At 48.9% G+C, this 18936-nt stretch overlaps 6 protein-coding genes across 6 annotated transcripts; 3 read left to right on the forward strand and 3 right to left on the reverse strand.

Moving 5' to 3' along the window:
• Positions 1-289: 289 nt before the first annotated feature.
• CTRU02_212403 (uncharacterized protein) lies at positions 290-2004 on the forward strand (the record flags this gene model as incomplete). The annotated part of the gene is made up of 2 exons (XM_036726966.1): positions 290-382; positions 508-2004. 2 exons carry the CDS (start codon positions 290-292, stop codon positions 2002-2004), a joined length of 1590 nt encoding a protein of 529 aa, XP_036581210.1.
• An 870-nt stretch (positions 2005-2874) lies between these two features.
• Positions 2875-3519, reverse strand: CTRU02_212404 (uncharacterized protein; the record flags this gene model as incomplete). The annotated part of the gene is made up of 1 exon (XM_036726965.1): positions 2875-3519. The coding sequence occupies one exon, from the start codon at positions 3517-3519 to the stop codon at positions 2875-2877; it is 645 nt and encodes a 214-aa protein (XP_036581209.1).
• A 2491-nt stretch (positions 3520-6010) lies between these two features.
• CTRU02_212405 (uncharacterized protein) lies at positions 6011-6859 on the forward strand (the record flags this gene model as incomplete). The annotated part of the gene is made up of 3 exons (XM_036726964.1): positions 6011-6161; positions 6264-6577; positions 6632-6859. The coding sequence occupies 3 exons, from the start codon at positions 6011-6013 to the stop codon at positions 6857-6859; spliced, it is 693 nt and encodes a 230-aa protein (XP_036581208.1).
• A 338-nt stretch (positions 6860-7197) lies between these two features.
• CTRU02_212406 (para-nitrobenzyl esterase) lies at positions 7198-9008 on the reverse strand (the record flags this gene model as incomplete). Its single annotated transcript, XM_036726963.1, has 3 exons — positions 7198-8352; positions 8405-8500; positions 8550-9008. The coding sequence occupies 3 exons, from the start codon at positions 9006-9008 to the stop codon at positions 7198-7200; spliced, it is 1710 nt and encodes a 569-aa protein (XP_036581207.1).
• A 2524-nt stretch (positions 9009-11532) lies between these two features.
• On the forward strand, positions 11533-14247 carry CTRU02_212407 (uncharacterized protein; the record flags this gene model as incomplete). The annotated part of the gene is made up of 1 exon (XM_070205832.1): positions 11533-14247. The coding sequence occupies one exon, from the start codon at positions 11533-11535 to the stop codon at positions 14245-14247; it is 2715 nt and encodes a 904-aa protein (XP_070060645.1).
• Positions 14248-15553: 1306 nt separating this feature from the next.
• On the reverse strand, positions 15554-16304 carry CTRU02_212408 (uncharacterized protein; the record flags this gene model as incomplete). The annotated part of the gene is made up of 3 exons (XM_036726962.1): positions 15554-15686; positions 15785-16060; positions 16183-16304. 3 exons carry the CDS (start codon positions 16302-16304, stop codon positions 15554-15556), a joined length of 531 nt encoding a protein of 176 aa, XP_036581206.1.
• Between the last annotated feature and the right edge of the window lie 2632 nt (positions 16305-18936).

The following is an 18936-nucleotide window of genomic DNA, read 5'->3' on the forward strand; positions in this document are numbered from 1 at the left end:
TCCAAGTTCCGCCATCCCCAGATTGCTTCCATTGGAGCCTGGCGTTGTTTCGACGGCCAAACCTTGGAAAACGTGGATATCAACACGCGCGCGACAAACCATCCGAAATCAGTCGAATTCATCAACGAGCAACGCATCCGCATCTACCGAAGCACACCATTTTCAAAAAAGTCACAAACAACTCGATAAATCCCCCTTATGCTCTCTCCCGCATCGCAATAACTCCTCCTTCGTCGGCTTAGCCTTGCCAGGGGCTGGCCTCCACGTCCCCACCGCAGCCCTGGACGAAATGGGCGTCATCAGAAAGAAAACCGTCACCCGGGGCGGCGAGGGTGGTGTTAAATATCACTGTGACATTTGCTCTGTAGACATTACATCGACGGTATGTTGTCCTTTGATTTTTCATCTCCCGGAGCTGGTGTACCCCCCCGGCCGAGCTCCGGCGCATACGTGCCCCGTCGCCTGCATCTCGCGCATCCCGCTAACGCCTACCTTTCGTGTCCCTAGGTTCGCATTAGATGCGCCCACTCCGCTTGCAATGACTACGACCTCTGCGTCCAATGCTTTTCTCAGGGAAAGTCCAGTTCGAACCACAAACCCGAAACACATCCATATCGCGTTATCGAACAGAATTCCTTTCCCATCTTTGACCGAGACTGGGGCGCCGACGAAGAATTGCTCCTGCTCGAGGGTGCAGAGATATATGGATTAGGATCATGGGCCGACATTGCCGACCACATTGGTGGTTTCCGCCATAAAGACGAAGTCCGAGACCATTATCTCAAGGTTTACGTCGACTCGCCTCGGTTCCCGCTGCCGAAACGTTGCAGCCCACACGATAACGAGCTTGCCAACGAGATCTCGCGAGAAGACTTCCAGGCAAAGAAGAAGCGCAGAATCGAAGAGCGCAAGGAAGCTGCCAAGAATGCGCCTACATTACAACCCAAAACGAAGCCCACTGCCTCAGTGCCGGCATGCCACGAAATCCAAGGCTACATGCCCGGTCGCTTGGAGTTCGAGACGGAATACGCAAATGAGGCTGAAGAAGCTGTTCAGCTTATGCAGTTTGATCCTGGCGATGGTCTCAACCCCAGAACGGGCGAACTGGAGCCGGAAATGGAGCTGAAGCTGACAGTGATGGACATTTACAACTGCCGCCTGACACAGCGTGTCGACAGGAAGAAGGTCATATTTGAGCACAACCTGCTTGACTACCGTGAAAATACCAAGATTGAAAAGAAGAGGAGTAAGGAGGAGAGGGATCTCCTGAACAAGGCCAAGCCTTTTGCAAGGATGATGAACCACGATGATTTTGAAAGCTTGTGCCAAGGACTTATTGATGAGCTCAACCTGCGACAAGCCATCACACAACTCCAGGAATGGCGAAGCATGAAAATTGGTGATCTCCGCAGTGGAGAGAAATACGAGACCGAAAAGTCGCAGAGAGCACAGAAGGCGGTTCCAATGGGATCCATGGACAGAGAGCGCATGGCCTCGGCTCAGCGGTCCAAGGCTGCCGCCGTCCCCGACCCCCCGAGCGGGGCCGCTCTTCTTGTTGCTCCCGAACTGCCAATCCGGTCTGCCCCGACCACCAATGGCACCAGTGACACCAACGGAGAAAGCAAGCCTCAGACTAATGGCAACGTCAACGGGACCTCGACAAATGGCACTGTCATTGTGGCCAATGGCACAGGCCCCTCTGGTCCAGTCACGCGGCAGAAGTACATGGCGCAGGCATTACCTGGTGTCACGCCTCTCACTCTTACACAAGAGTCTGCGCCGGACCTGCACCTTCTCACCCCTGAGGAAGCTAAACTCTGCGAAATTGTGCGGTTGCAACCGAAGCCGTATCTGATGATTAAAGAACAGATTCTCAAAGAAGCCCTCAAGAGTAACGGCACTCTTAAGAAGAAGCAGGCCAAGGAAATCTGTAGGCTGGATTCTCAGAAGGGTGGCCGGATCTTTGATTTCTTCATTAACGCAGGGTGGGTTGGCAGGGCGTGATTCATATGGTTGTCTGGTCCCGGCGTCGGTTTGCTTGACTTATAAAAATGGTCTTTTCCCGGTTCCAGCTTTGGGTTATCATCGGAGGGGTGGGTGGCAGGCCCGTGTTATGGCGTAGGGAGTATACATGTTTATTTGAAGTGTAACAAGATACCAATCTCTGAGCGCCAACCTTTGGGTTCGTCTTTAACAGTAAAATCATCCGTCGTGTCCTGCATCCTAGTAATTTTCTGCCGAGGCCGCTGGCTGAATAATATAGGCTGCCCTTCGATGTTGAGACATGTCCATATTTGGCTCGTGCCACCTTGTTTGTCGACAAGTAGACTCGAACACGAAATGTCTTTTCATCAACATACAAACTCGTACAGGATTAACTCAATTGAAAGACGCCGATTGAAAGACGCCGAAATTTTCGATGAGGTCAATTTATCACTCTGAATCGGATTGCTCTCTTCCAGCGCGACGTAGAACATGTAGATCTTGGATCATCCAATGTGTTGGCCGATCAGACCCAGAATTATTATACTCTTTGTCGCATCAACCTAGTCATACCATGCTCGGTTATTTCAACCACAGATGAACTCTTTAACAAACTTCCCCAGGGAGCGGAGCTATGGCCAACGCTTGATTACCCTTGAAGACATCTCACAGACAAAAAAAGACACAGGGGGACTGATGGAAATTTGATCAACAGGGTATATCTACTCCCCAAAGCCATCGATTACAAAATTTTACTACATAGGTAACACACGCCTACGTCTTATTTCTAGTTACTTGAGTACCTTATCCTCACAACATCATTGAGGCCCATGAATCAACCTCGCGGACTTCGTCCGCCGCGAGCGCCACTTCAAGCGCAGGCAGACAAGCTTAGAGCATGACGGCGCCGACGATACCGGCAGCGGCAGCGGCAGCAGCGACGACAAAGCCAGTCTCCTTGGGAGCGGCGTTGAACGAAGAGCTTGTCGCAGCAGCGTCGGACGCAGAAGCGTCAGTGCCAGTAGGGGCAGCGGTGGTCTCGCCAGCGCCCGTGGCGCCGCTGGTGGCGGTGCCGGTAGCAGTGGCAGTCCCGTTGCTGGCGCCCGTGGACGTGATGACGTCCAGGGCCGTGGAGCAGATGACGGCGCTGTACTGCTGGATGACCTGGGAGAACTGGGGGACGTCGCTGCAGGCGAAGTAGAGGGAGCGGAGCTCGGTGATGTGGGCGTCCTGCCAGCTCTGGAGGGCAGAGGAGTAGGAGGTGATGACGGCGCCGACGGGGCCCGTGATCGTGGGGAACACGCACGGGTCAGTGAGGGTCGGGATGGGGATGTCGGTGGCGGTAGCGAGCGCCGTGGGGGCCTCGGGGAAGTCGTCGAGGAGGGTGGAGTGCTTTGCGTAGACGGCCAAACACTCGGTCTGGTCGCGGGCGGCGAGCTCAGCGCGGCGGAGCTGCTCGGGGAGGGCGCCGGAGAGGTCGCGGACGGCCATGGCGCCGGTGGCGGCGGTGGCTGCGAGGAGGAGCTTGGACTGCATGTTGACTTTGGGGGGGAGGGGACCTTGATTTGCTGAACTGGTGTTCTGGTGTATGTGTATGTGTGTGGGAGGGGGTGGCGAGCAGCAAGCTGAGACCAGTTACAGTCTTGAGAGTTGTGATGAGGTATTGACAGGCTGAATAGCTTTTGTGCTAAAGACGAGCTGTAAACAGTAGAAGGGGGAGCTTTGCTCTTTAAACTATACCTTCTCCGACCACCCTTGTTACTTTCAATAATATATGGGTGACTGGGTGTGCCCCCTTGGAGGAAGCCATTCGACGGGGCAAGTTACAGTTTTACCTAATCCGCATACATACATCAAGGAGGTCAAGCAGGCATGGCAGCCTTGCTATGTGCTAGGCCAAGAGAGAAGTGGTTGAAGGAGCCATGGTTGGCCAATCTCAGACAAGACCTTGGTTCGAGAAAACCCCCTGAGCCAAGGGCCTGCTGCCTATTGAAGGCGACGTGCGTGATGCAATGATCGGCCGCCATCGCCGTGGCAGACGAGGCTAGGCAACGCGAGACCTGGACTCGGGCAATTCAGGGGAGGGTGTTTAGTAGTCCAGTCGCACGACGAGGTTCGACATTGGCCCGACTGAGATTGCAAATGGGAAGACGGCACTTGAAGAGACATGGGAACGGGAGCTTGCGCTTCCAGAGACACGGATAACTTTGCCGCAGCAAAGATCATCACAAACATGGACCTGGTATCCGGATGCCCAGACCCGAATCCCACTGACAGTATCGACGGATCGTATCCCATGTTGCTACCCGGAAGTGGGAGACTCCCGCTGGATAGCGGCCCTTGGACACTGTTTGTGATATGCGTCTTTTGGGACTTCCGCCTAGGTGGAACAGGGGGTGGGGGTTAGGAACATGGCGAAACTCCTCCAATCGTCTCCACGAGTGCCATTGTTTTTCACGCCCAGCCGACCCCGGTATCCCTGTTGTTTGCCCTCATATTGAGTGGCCCGTCTTCGCGTAATGTTCCAGCCAGTTAGAACCTTCCCAGCCGGGAGATTGCGTGGGCCTCCCGCGCCCGTGATGGAGCGTCTCGAACGTGGCAAACGCGTTGTGATTTGTTGTCGGGCGCAATCAATGGGTTTCGAAGGATTTGGTTTCTTGCATCACTGGATTGATGGAGCCTTGCTACCCCGATTAATTATTTTTTTTCTTAGCAAACGAGGTTAACGACGACGTAGTACACTAGAGCAGATGAGTTGCGGGTGCAACATGAAATCCAGCTATGTTGTTTGCCACGAAATGCGTCCCGCCGTGCCATTGTATGGATAGTGGCAGACACTTTCAATTGCTGCGATAGCTAAGGACAGAAAAAGTCCGCTCTCATCAATGCCTTCAGGACTGTCTGGGTTTAGTGTTTATCGCGTATCTGCCACTAAGACGGTGGCCAGTCAGTGTTATGTGCTGGTTTGAACAGGCTAGCTAGCCTATATGCCTCTGTGTTGTTTCTCTTCTCTTTCGTCCTCCCTCTACTTCTTGGGCATTTTCTTCATCCTGGTTTTCAGCTCTTGGGTGCAGCACTCCAACGTCACATTCAAACACTGCCTCACTTCACTGCACACGCAGCGCTAGCGCTGACAGCGGTGTACGTTTGGGTAACCATCCCTATTAAGTAGGCTTGGCAATGATCTCTTCCCCATCCCCCACTGCTGGCAGTTGAACTGGCGCTTGTTGTATGAAACGGATGGCTCCTCTGCAGTTGTAGCAGCGCATGTTGACGTCGGTTCTTATTACCAGAGCCAATCAGAAGCGTTGGCTTGCTATTGATTTGCTGACCAAAACGTGAGACTTAGGGAACTGGTGTCACTCTAAGTAGGCTTTTGCGGGTATGCTACGATATCGCCCGTTGTGATGTAAGATCAAAGCAGGCTTGTTCCTCCATGTAGTATACTTTGTTTTTTTGTAATGATCAGACCTTGATTCAATCGCTGTAATTTTCTCCATTAATTTCTTGTTTAATCAATTGGAAGCTTCAATTGGCCAAAGGCAAGGTAGTTCACTACCGGAACGGTTCTTCTTCCACCCCGAAGGAACAGCCATGTTGGCTAGAAACTTGTTGGCTAGAGTTGCTGTCTAATGCTAGAAGCCCAACTTCCTTGGTAGGTACGCCTTATATCTCATTGTACGGTGAACCTTACAAATACAACCGGAAGCCGAAGCTCCAATCAGCTCCAGACGTGGCGTTAGCCTACAACAGCAAACATTGACTGTCCGTCTCCCGGCCCTCCGTAGGGCTGACATGCGTCTGTGAACTCGGACAACCTTATTCGATCCGACGGTTGTGATATGACGGCACCGGACTTTGTCAGTAACACGTTGGACTTCGCTGACGTTGGCATGTGCAATACCAGTGTCAGAGGATTCGTCCTACCCAAGTGTGACGCTAAAGAATGCATTCAAAAACCGAGTTACCCTAATAGCTTGAACTTTCTTCGTGCATTTTAGATAATGCCTCCATACAATTTACAAACATGAAGACTGTGCCTGCATCGTTCATTGCCCTCGGCGGCTTATTCGCCTCGCTAGCCCAAGCACATGTCGCCATCACGTATCCCGGATGGAGAGGCAACAACATCTTCAGTAACGAAACATTCCCCTTTGGGATGCAGTGGATATATCCATGTATGTGTTGAATGCTAACCTGCCTCCTTGTCCGCCGCCATTCGAAATCCAGTACCACGTATGAAGTTGACGGTTTACGGGCTGACAAAACGGTCGTCTTAGGCGGTGGTCTAGGCGTCACATCCAACAGAACCCACTGGCCTCTGGATGGCGGCGCCATCGCCGTCCAACCCGGCTTCAACAGCGGCCACAAGAGTGCTCTTATGTACATCAACATCGGCATCGGCGAGGAGCCTGCCAGCTTTACCACGGTCATGGTTCCCATGTTCCACCTCACCGGGCCGACCAACGAAGCCTACGATGGAACATTCTGCCTACCCAAGGTGCCCATTCCTGCAGGATTGAACCCGAGAGAGGGCGACAAGGCGTCGATTCAGGTTATCCAGGCGGCACAGCATGGCGGTACGCTGTTCAGTGTATGTTCTCCCTGAGGGTCCTAGCTTGTGCATCGCTAACATACAGTTTAATAGTGCGCAGACATCATATTTACAAGCGACGAATCGAAAATACTTCCTGTCGATGGTTCAAATTGCTTCAATATTTCGAGCTTGAGAGTAGAAGCTGCAAGCATCGAAATCAATTCTTCTCCCATTACCGATCCTTCGAAGCCTACGGTTTCGATAGCAAGTCCATTCCACGCCGCTCGCAGTGTTATGGCTCCCATTTTCTGTCTACTTGCCGTTATTATTCTCATGTAAAGAGGTTGGGGTGATTAATGCTTCCGTAGGATGGAGGAATGTAAGGTTGACTTTTTCGTTGGATTATTTGAAGGTCCTTTCGGTAGCTGCCAGGATCTAAGTCTTTATGGTCTCACGCTCGAAATAAAGCGTACAAACTGATTATCGAGCTGAATTTAGTATTCTAAGCTTGGATTGGAGAGATAAAAATATAAACCAGGGTCACTAAGCATCTTTTTAGAGTGTATCATAAACTGATCAACATGGTTCATCAGAACAGTACTTGGAACAGCATTCAGTGATGTTTGCCCGCATATGAACCCGTTATCGAGTCAACATATTCTTGCTAGAGAGCGAAATCAATGGTCTAGCTTTCTCGGACTTGCTCTCCAGTATTCGATCGCTTCTCTTCTCACCTCATCCCGCTCAATCCAAGTTCCATTAGGGCTCACATTAACTTGCCATCCTAAGCCGTCAGAGCCCGCCTCTGAATACTTCCTCCAGTGCACAGCGTCCGTTGCCTTGTGCTGGTTAGGATCGCCGCTTGTAACGAAGCTTGCATAGTACCTAGCGAGTATCGTTCCAGCTCCCGGAAACTGCGTGCCAGGCTCAGCCCATCCGTATGGGACGTCGGCACTATGAGAAATACCGAGGTATGGGGTGATGCTGTTATTGCTGTTCCAGTGCAGCTTCCACACCGGAACATCTTCTGCTGAGAGGCGAGAAGCAATCTCTTGTGCGCAACTGATGTATGTTGTATCGCCATAAACAGCAGAGAGCCGGGTGAACTGAGCGGACTTTCCACGAGCATCCGCAAATGGCGAGTCTGCATAAGTCTGCGGGTCAGGGTATAGACGGGAAAAAGTCTCCTTGTCAGCTGAATCAAGCCCCGGATACAGGTTAGAAAGCCAAGACCACGCTTGATCGTCTGTAGTCAAGTTCGTAGGGGCGTACAAAGTTCCTTCGTCGGTGATAAAAGAAGTAAGGGCTGGTAAATGGTTCCATAGCCCTAGATCCCAAGACTCCGAGGGAAGCTGCGGTATTATAACGGCACCAGAAACAGGTTGAAAAGGATGTGTGCCGTCAAAACGGTACTCAGCCAACAGTGCGGTGGATGTTTCTTCAATGAGTTTGACGTCCAGTTGCCTTAGGCACTTCAACAGAGCTTCAATGCTAATATTATTACGGCACCCGACTCTTTCCAGAAACTGTTCATATTGGTGAACGATAAGTGTATCCGACGCGTTCGGGAAGGAACGCCCAGTTGGGCCACCGGATTGAAAGATTGCCTGCTGAAATAGCTCCACTCCCTTCTTGAACGGGTTCTGGTAGTGAAAGCCCACAGAGTGAGCACCGGCAGATTTACCTCCCAAAGTGACGCGAGTTGGGTCTCCGCCAAAATTCGAGATGTATTTTTGAACAAAACGAAGAAGTTGGTGTTGGTCTTGGAGACCTAGATTAACCAGGTCGTTCTCAGCGAGAAGAGGCGACGCTAAAAATCCCAGGGCAGCAAGCTGAAAGAGCGTATTAGTTACACGGAAAACCTAAGTGGAACAACCGACGAACCCTATAGTTGAATGTGACGACAATTACCGGCTCTGGAGAAGCGGCTACAAAAGAGGCTCCGTCCCAAGTTATGCCAGCAGAGTTACGGAAGAGACCCTGCCTTTGTTTAGCTTAGCCAACTCAATGTGAATTTGGTGCGAAATACTCCATGGATCCAAACCAGCACAGGCAGCTTTTTCTCAAAGCTCACTCCAGAGGGCCTGTAAACGTTCATGTTCAAACAATCCTCTCCATATTCTAAATCCGTCTTGATGAAAGTCACCAAATTGGAGTTGCCGGGTTCTTGTATACAGACTTTGCCGTATGATTTCGCGCTCCGCGTTCCGTTAAAAGGCAACGGCCACCCGACGGGTGAAAATCGTAAGTCTCCAATCGGTTGCGTTGCATAATCGATACCGTACCATACATCAACAGGCTTCGCGAGAGGGTACCCTGATGTAGTTGAATTCAAGGTTGTGCCATCAAAAGTTCCGTAAGATGGTAGATGGATGGCAAGACTGTTATTATAAGGAATGGTGGCAGCGCAGCACACGGATGCCAAGACAATAGAGCTAAAGGCATTGGCTTTGAGCCAGGAGCTTCCTGAAGAGGCTAATGGTAGCATGATATGCCGTACCCAACCGTAAGGCCCAGTTTGAAAATACTGAAGATGATGGGAGAAACAGTGGATCTCGAAGATGAAATGGCAGATTAAATAGTCTTTACTGAGAAATAAAATGACTTTACAAAGGTAGGCATTGCCGATCAAGGCCTTGGCAAACCCCCTCACGCATGGTGATACCCTGGCAACTCCCCCACTATAAGGGAGACACCCCGCTTAGAACTTGATGGCGCAAAGGTAGGATAAATGACGAAACTGAGTGCAAATTTGTATGATCACGGGATGTGATACTATACACGATGCAACGTTTCTCAACGCCCTTATTTCCAATCAAACGATACAAATATGGTCTCCTCAACTTTTTCCACGCCTACCAGCATTGCGATTGGCTGAGACACTTCGACCATTTTGCCGTCAAATCGTCTAACATACTCGACCGGTACTGAATCGGAATGTATTACTAGGATAACAACTTTTGCATGCGCTACCCACTTATTGAACATCCACAACTCGTTGTGCTGGCTTCTTTTGGGACACAGACGTAGATAAGTCAGTGTCCGCGACGCCTGGCACCCACACGTTTGTGGTAGTCATGTTATAACTACAAAGAGTTTGTGTGTGTTAGTGTCAAGGGGCCATTTCTAGAGGGCGATAACCTCTGTTTATAGCATCCCAAGACACATAAAGTAAGTAGCAACTCTAGTAGGCGTCTGTACTACCCAAATTTCCTACAGGTTGGAAGGCTCCGCACGCAACTGTAACGCAGTGACGTACAGCTAGGCCATAGGAGAGTAGGTAAACAGTTTGGAATCCTGGAAAGTGTAACTTTTACTTCAGACCCTTAAATAAGAATTAAAAGAGTGGGAAAGGAGAAGAACACTAAGTATCAAGTATTGTGACTAGCCTTTTTACAGAGGAGACATTTTGCTATAGACTATTGTCTCCGGCACACATGAAATGATAAGTAAATAATATACCCAGGCTCAAAGTACACAAGTAACAGTCTAGCAATTAAGGAGTTTTGGAGCTAGAGCCTTGACTCAAATATAAGCTATCAGTCTAGCATGCCTCTGTCCGCTAAAACCAGTGAACAAGATCATTGAGTGTTTTCTAGCGCCGGCAAATTTGGAATTTGTCAACATATCAAAGACGCCAGAAAGGCAACGAAATAACGTACCGGTAAACACACTGCGTTGTGTCTGGCCCTTAGACTTCTTTGATATTAATGGCTGTGGGTAACCACGTAGCCTCTACGAGACTCTGATGGTGTTGCGATAGTTGGAATACGGAGCCGTGTGGCACTTCCAGCCACACGCCCGCCAGGCTGAGAGGCCCAAGCCTCCCAGACCCACGTGACAGGCCAAGGGGGAATATCCCCACCTTCTAGTCAACAACACCACTTTCAACTATCATCATGAACCATCGATTAGAACCAATTTACTGTTATTTGTTATTGACGAACGGAATTCCGTTTCACCCCCTGTTTCACCCCCTGTGAAACCTACACTGATCAGTGGTAAACCTCACAGTTGCCATTAATTTGGTTAACTTCACAATTACCACTCTGCTACGGACAAACCGCAGATCAGCAAGGTCAACACCAGAAGAGACGACTTCTTGAACTGGATACCCAAGCCCAGGTAAAAGTAGGGATTTCGTGCTAACGAGAGAAGAAGCGAGAGTAACTGGGATCTACGGAAACCAGCAGAAGAAAGCTTCTTTTCCTCGAATCTACCAGCAATCCGATTATTCGAGTAACCTAGGGACTGCTACGCTCACCCTAGGCGGGATAAGGTTAATCGCAGCCAATTATCGCTGGCAAGAGCGTTCCATCACGCGTTTTCAACCACCAGAAGAAGAGACCTACCGAATCGACGGTCTTCCAACCTCTTCACGCCACAAGGGCGAAGATTCACGAATCCCACAAGGGACAACAACTTCCCCAACTACAACTATCCCCCACGCGCGGTGCCAATCACGAGGCGCCCGCTAGTTTCTCAATAAATCCCCAGACGAGGTGCCAACCGCGAGGCGCCTGCCACAAGAGACCTCCCTACCAGAAGAAGAACACGCCGAAAGGCGAGCGGAGACTACCGGCGGTAATCCGCCTATACAGCTATACGTATACGCCTCCGAGGCTGCGGCTTAGGAGAAACGCACGTGGTTGTGGGCGTCATAAGGCCAACTGTCCGCTAGATTCTAAACTTCCCAACAGTGAGGAGCGAAGCCCGAAGCGAGAAAGAGAGATTCACGAGAGAATCTACGGTAGAACTCTCTCCCTACCAATTCGAGACCTGTGTATACCCTCACACCCCTCGAGAACATCAGCGAGAACGGCGCCGACGGAAACAAACGACGAACCGACGAAAATCCCCGATTTCACGATTCTTTCCCCTTAGAATCGTAATATCCCGAATCGTCTTTTGACTCCCACTTCCAGGCCTGCATCTTGCACCAATCGCAGCTGACGCTGTTGAGGATTAGAATTCAAGATTCTAAACAGAAGTAATCCTTTTATACTGTCAGAATGGAGCGAAATTCACGAGAAGGATCGCCCGCGAGCGGCGTCACTGCCAAAAGCCAATCAACAGTCCCCATCCCACAGAGAATCGAAAGTATGATCGATCCAGCAGTATGGGGCAACTGGGCAATCGACCTTACAAACGCTAGCCCACAGCAACTGGGTTCCTATATGGGTTTCCTACTTGAGACCTATGAGAAGAGGAATCTCACGGGCCTCGAGCTATGGAACGAAGTTTCTCCCGATTTCGCCGACTGGTCAGAAGAAGACTTCCAGAACGTACCTCCCCCAATCCTACGATTCTTCAGAGACCATTTAATCGGTAACGGCGTCTACGTCGAAATGGATGGCAAGAAAATCTCGAAAAACGTGGCATTAGCCCTCAAAAAGGAAGAATTCCACTACTGGTCACCCCAAGAACTCGAACAAGGCGTCAAGAGATATCGCAACCTGAAGGCTCTGATAAAAGACCCCGAATTCCACGAAGAGATCACGAGACCGGCAACAGTAGCCAACAGCACAGGAGGAAGAGTCGAACCAACCCTACAGCCACCTCCTCCACAAGAACAACAACAGTGGCAACTACCGTACCGACCGCCACATCCCACGGTCTCTCCGTTAACAGACTTCCAACCATACGAGTCAACAGACCGTATCGGAAAGCAATTAACAGAATTCGCGAAACTATACCCCGACGATATGAAATACAGCGGCGATATGTACGATGTACGCGAAAAGAAGGGCTGGACCGGACCGTTTACTTTAGCAGCCATAAACGGCGAAACCTGTACTGTCGATACGCCACGTGGTCCGAAGACCTTCCGGTCTACCGTAGTCAAACCATACTACGAAGATCCCGATCAACCACCTAATTCCATCGCCGCGCCAGAAGAAGAAGAACCCGAAGCTGAGATACCGCAGCAGGAAGTAGTACGCGACGAAATTATCGTCGCCGGCGGAGGCAGTGAACCGGACGAACCGCAAGAGGCACCGGAGCCACCGAGAAGACGCCCGGGCAGACCCCGGAAGAGACCACTGCCAATCGCCCACTTCACAGAGGAATTCAACGATGACCCGGATTATCAACAAATATTCCTATCGATTAAGGAGCAAGCAGACGAAGAATTGGCAATCAAACTACGACGAGAAGGTGTTATTACTACACCAGGCGAACCGTTCGAACAGTCAACTAAACAAGAGATCAACAGCCTCATCGCTAGAGGAGTGTTCAAATTCACCCAGTTCAATAAGAGAAGGCACCAGAACGTACGAATCTTCCGATCTCGTATCGTCAACGAAGTCAAGGGTAAAACAACCGAACCCTACGAGAAATCGAGACTTGTAATACAGGGTTACGCCGACGATAGCAAGAAGGCTATATTGACCCAATCGCCAACGATTCAACGGGCGAGTCAACGGCTAATTCTGTCAATTACCCCGTCACTCCTACGAGAAGGGAAACAACTATGGCTTCGAGATATCACACAAGCCTACGTTCAATCCTCCACAAGGCTCAATCGTACTATTCTCGCCTACCCACCGAAGCAAATTCAAGACCAGTACCCAAAAGGGACCATTATGGAGGTTGTGAAGCCTCTGTACGGAATCGCAGAAGCTGGAACCCACTGGTGGGCAACGTATCACAAGCATCACAGAGAGAATCTCCAGATGGTTACTTCTTCGTACGATCCATGCCTATTGATCTCATCTACCGAAAATCCACACTTTGGCTGTATCGGCATGCAAACCGACGATACCCTCGGTTTGTCAGACAAGGCGTTCTCACAATTAGAAGACGAACAGTTAGAAAAAGCGGCTTTTACGGCAAAAGCGAAGAATATCCTCACAATTGACGAACCCCTCCAATTCAACGGAGGGATAATCGCGCTGTCAACCGACAATTCGATCAATTTGAGGCAAAAGGGACAAGCCAAGAAGTTACGATGTATTGAGACTACTAAACCCAACCCAAAACAGCAATATGTCGAACAACGCGCCAGAGGGGCGTACATCGCGTCAATTTGCCAACCCGAGGCCTGTTTCGATTTATCCACTGCTGCCCAACACCAAGACCCCTCGCCAGAAGCGATAAAAGCACTGAATCAACGGATTCGATGGCAAATAGAATCGCCTAACCGAGGAATAACGTTTATCCCACTCGACCTTACAACAGCCAAGCTATTCGTTTTCGTTGACGGGTCGTTCGCTAATAACCACGACCTCTCCTCCCAATTAGGGTTTCTGATCATCCTAGCCAACGACACTTCCTCTGACAGCAACAACGGAGAATTCACGATTCACGGTAACCTCGTTCATTACAGCTCTACGAAGAGTAAACGAGTCACCCGCAGCGTATTAGCGTCAGAGATCTACGGGATGGTCGCTGGCGTCGATATGGCCTACGCCCTCGCCACAACCCTGGCGACAATCACTGACCACCTCAACCTACCAACGATTCAGACAGTTGTCTGTACCGATTCTTATTCGCTGTACGAGTGTCTCGTGAAGCTGGGCACTACCAAAGAAAAGCGACTCATGATCGATATCATGGCGTTGAGACAATCGTACGAAAGACGAGAACTACAAGAAATTCGTTGGATTAACGGCGAAGACAACCCTGCTGATGCCCTCACGAAGAGCAAACCAAATCGAGCCCTCGAGAGATTCGTTGATAGCAACACGATAACGATACGTATGGAGGGATGGGTAACAAGACCGTAACTACGGGAGAAAGTAGGGATAGGAGGCCGAATTGACGAGGAGACGGAACTGTATAGGGACAACGTATTCCAACCGCTTCAACACCATAAAAAGAGAGTTTCCAGTGTTGCGATAGTTGGAATACGGAGCCGTGTGGCACTTCCAGCCACACGCCCGCCAGGCTGAGAGGCCCAAGCCTCCCAGACCCACGTGACAGGCCAAGGGGGAATATCCCCACCTTCTAGTCAACAACACCACTTTCAACTATCATCATGAACCATCGATTAGAACCAATTTACTGTTATTTGTTATTGACGAACGGAATTCCGTTTCACCCCCTGTTTCACCCCCTGTGAAACCTACAGATGGAGACACAAGGTTTTCGGAAGCACTCAACTGTCCATTCGGCCCTTTTGAAGGCTGACATTCTGAATTTTTTACTTAACTTAAGCTGTGCCGATCTCCTTTGTCTGGAGATCTTCTACGAATATTCTGGCCTCGTGTCTGGGTTCGATTGGCCGCTTGATTTTTGCCCATAAACAAGGCCTCGGAGTACATGGCATGAGGCTTCCGAGATTTTCCGGAGACGATGATATCCGTTCAGCCTCAAAGCAAGTGAATGTCATTTAATTGATGTTCTCATGTTGACTTTTGAAGAGTTTTCATGCCATTCAAACAAAACATAACAGTCATTAGAAAAGAAAGTGTTCTCGGGAACATGATCCACCTGCTTAAGTCCAATCATTCGTCACTCTCTTTCAAATCTGTATGCTTCGTAGACGACAAAGCTGCAGATCTTGTATCTCGAAAATTCAGTCTTTCATAAGATGCCCCGGCGTCCTTGACCAAGCAACTTGGACGAAGTCGACATTGATTCCATTACTGATAGTCTGTTAAGGACTGACTGCATTGATGATGTGTTGTTAGAATGTATCATGTATAAAACACGGTTTGATTTCTTAGGATGCCAAACTTGTTGTGAAGATGAGGTAAATATTTTTTGTTCTTTTTTTTCACATTTCCACTAAACCCAGATGTCATATAATGCTACCACAAGTCACATGGTTACTGATTAAACATCACCTATCTCGTACTATGAGATATTGTTCCTACTAAATATGAACAAAATTTGGTCATTTGTGTTTATTTAACTTAAAACATTATTCCAAACCTCAGTCAACAACATCATATCATGAATCTCTAAACAAGAATATGTCTCAGGGTGCATCGCGAACTTCTGGCTATCGGGCCGGGCAACAAAGCGATGCATTGTATACCGATGCTCGACGCGTTAATGTCAAATAACCCCACCATCATCTCCTTTCCTCTAGCAAGGAATGTGCGTGGGGGATTCAGCAGGGCTCACAATGTAGTCATCGTACAAGGCGAGACTACCGCTGTGCGGCTGGTTCAAGACGTTACCGTCACTGTCTTTCTTAACTGTGAAGCGGCTGGAGTAGCTGTTGGTTGTAAGACTTTGTTAGTTATCTATCATGACAATGAACTAGCAAGAAAGGCACATTGAAAATAACGCGACTTGACTAAAAGTGAAACTTACTATGCTGCAGAACAGTTACCGCCATCGAATCGCGTTTGAATGACTCCGAGAACGTTGTAGATTTTCTCGGTGGCACTCTCGGAGTACACAGACGTGACGTTGGGCAGGTGGTTCCAGTGCTTCTCACCTGTCGGTGGGAGCAGCGCTTCCTTGAGCTTAACGATGGCGTCGGGGCCCTGCGCAACGTTCTCAAGGACAACCAGTCGGCCGGTCTCCGGGACGAAGTAGTCGGTGAAAGTGTCGGTTGCTTTGTAATCCTCTGCGGAAGCGTACAGGCTTGTCGGTTATGTCAGCTTTTGTGCAGCGGGACAGAATGCCAAGTATAGATTATATCGTAAAGTTGAGTCTGGGTTGTTGTGGAATTGCGTTGGGCAAGCTCTCAAATAGGACTAACTTACGCTTCAAGAAACGGCTCGAATGAAGCATCGACGCCACTTTCTGCTTCATATTTACTCATGTCGACGCCCATGGCACTGCTTATCAGCAGGCTGAGAGGGCAGAGTACTAGAGAAGCCTTCATTTTCAATTATCTAGTTCTAAAATCTTGAGGTGAATAGAAGAGTTGCGGAAGAGAAAACACATCCAATATGTTTTTTCGCCTAGAACAGCAACTAGGTCTTACTTTTAAAGCGTGGCAAGAGGTCATGCGACTTAGTGATGGTCGAGCTAGCCGGTAGTTACCTTGGTACATTCTCGCCCATTTGTTACCCAAGAGCCAGTAGCTTCACTAACAGATATTGTTACGTAAGAAAGGATGTTTACATAGCTTAGTATAGGATACTGATCATTTGTTTTCTTAAAATGACGGATGAGGGATTTACCCCTTTGGGAGTTGTCAGTAAGGGCGGTGACGCGGTTAACTCCCATTGCGGAGCTTGAAGTCATGGCGTACTGGGGCTTTCCCACAATATTGATCTCTTTCAGGTCTTGTATGACTCGCTTGGTCCTCTTACTAGTTTAGATCATACAGCGCGGAGTAACGTTCAAGTAAAGGCACTCTTAAATCTAAATGACTGTTGTCAATTGGCACAACCCCAGATGATTCTTGGGTGCTGCTAGACGAATTCCTAAAGATTTTGCTTGGAATATAGAACATAAATGTTTCAGGACAAAAAAAAAAAAAATACAACGCTTTGCCCTGAGTCATGATTGCTCACCGATCTTGCCAATATGTTTGTTAACCCCTGTTGTATCCTGACTGGGTGGGTAGGCAGTTTTGCTAAAAAAAAGGAGTCTCGACCATATTCAGCCGAAGGTGCTCCGCACCTTAACATAAGATAGCAAGTGAAATACCCGTGACCAAGCCGGGTATGAAGTGGCGCTACAGTTGCAGATGCCTTGTGTCGTGCGATGCAAGGAGGTCGTGGGGCAGTCAGAACTCGCGGCTGCTTTCGTGAAGTGGCCATTTTCCCTCTGGCTACATGAGATATTCTTCCTAATCGACAGAAAATCAAAGAGAAACTACCATAAGCATTACGAAACCAAAAGTAGTCATTCCTCTCTATCGGCATTATTCCGGTATGATGTTACCTCTCTCAGACTGTTATAGATGCATAATTGTGGAAGATCTACATAAAGCATGTTGGCAGGGATGTAGTCTCTCATACCCCACATAGATACGTGTGAGAAAGTGCTGGCCCGCTAGGCGGCTGGATAGCTAAGCACGGGGCCCAGTAGGCGGAGGACAGAAACATTAGCGTAGCCGTCGGTGTAGGTAAGGCCTATGTCTTCAGTTAATGATGCCGAACGGGCCATAACAAAGCCATAAAAGATTTCTCAGATAGCCCTCCCCGGACTAAAGAAAGAAAGCAATTCATAAGCACCACTTCACTCAGTGGTATTGGCCCGCTACGACAGGATTTTCTAGCTCCTCAAGACAAACCTTGGCTTCTTCCTTGAGTGTGCCCACCATTTCAGCCAGGCGCTCATGAGTTACTCTGTAATGTAAGATACGGGCACTTATGTCTAAAATGTCCTTCAGCAGATTTTGTTCCGTATTCTGAATGACTCGATGAAGGGCTTAATGGCGGACCTCCGTTTCACCTTCATGGTCTCTAGAATAGACAAAGCGCGTATACGTATAGCCTTGCTAATTCGGTCATATTGTTTGCGGTTTACTATGATCGCCTGAGATACTAGTGTAACCCGTTCATTATTGTGATAATTATCAAAAGCTGTATTCTAGATCTTGCAATTCTCCAAACTAAGGTTGGTCGTTAATTTTGAAATATTGCTGAGTACCTACAGTAGTTCAGAAGGTATAGTGAACATGCCCGCCTAGTCTGAAATTTTACCGGCCGTGAAAGCCATGATATCTTGCCATAAAGAAATTCTATTTGCAGTGGTACAGTCTTTATATATCTGTTCGAAAAGATTGGCGAGTGAGTAATTCATGCTCGTGAAGTACTTCTCAATGAATATGTTGATCACCTGCCTAGACGCATAGGCACTGATATCGGATGGAACTACGTCGTAGAATGTAACGCTAGGCTTATCCTCGCTTATATCGATATCCATAACTCTGGTGCTCTTAGAGTAGAACAAGGATAATAACGCAGGATTCCCTTATTTTGTCGTGTATTCCTGGGGTTTTGTCGTACTTCCAATGGGTGGTGGACTGCAGCGTGTCAGCTTTGATAACCAGGTGCTTTTCATAGCTAACGAGCAGTTCCTGCAGGTAGGTTGTGAGAACTATATGTCGAATTCCAGCGGTTGTGCTTGTGACAGAAACAGAAACATCTGGCTTGGCCGCATTAGAGTTAGTTCCCGTAGTCTTAGTAGCAGAACTCCGTCTCTTAATGTTACCCCGCTTGTGAGACCTGAGCCTTGTCGGCGCTCCGATATATCCAGGAGCATTAAGGCTCTCGCTCGTATGCCAATATGTACCTTCACCTGCTGTATACTAGTAGCCTTTATTTTTTCTGTTAAGGTATCGTTGATTACAGAGGCTGATGTATATTTAGTAGGTTTTTGATGGAATACAGATTGTACGTGTCATACGTACTGCTCAATCACCGCTTGATTGTTGGAGGTATTTTTTAAGTCATCGTTTGTAACTCCGAAGCAGGGCCAGACTGAAGGTCCTGTTGTTGAGTTAGCGGGTAAACATGCTTTTGTGTCAAGACTTCAATCGTTCGGTGAGTATCCACATC

Source organism: Colletotrichum truncatum, assembly GCF_014235925.2.
Source record: "Colletotrichum truncatum strain CMES1059 chromosome Unknown Contig_0008, whole genome shotgun sequence".
Classification (NCBI taxonomy): domain Eukaryota; kingdom Fungi; phylum Ascomycota; class Sordariomycetes; order Glomerellales; family Glomerellaceae; genus Colletotrichum; species Colletotrichum truncatum.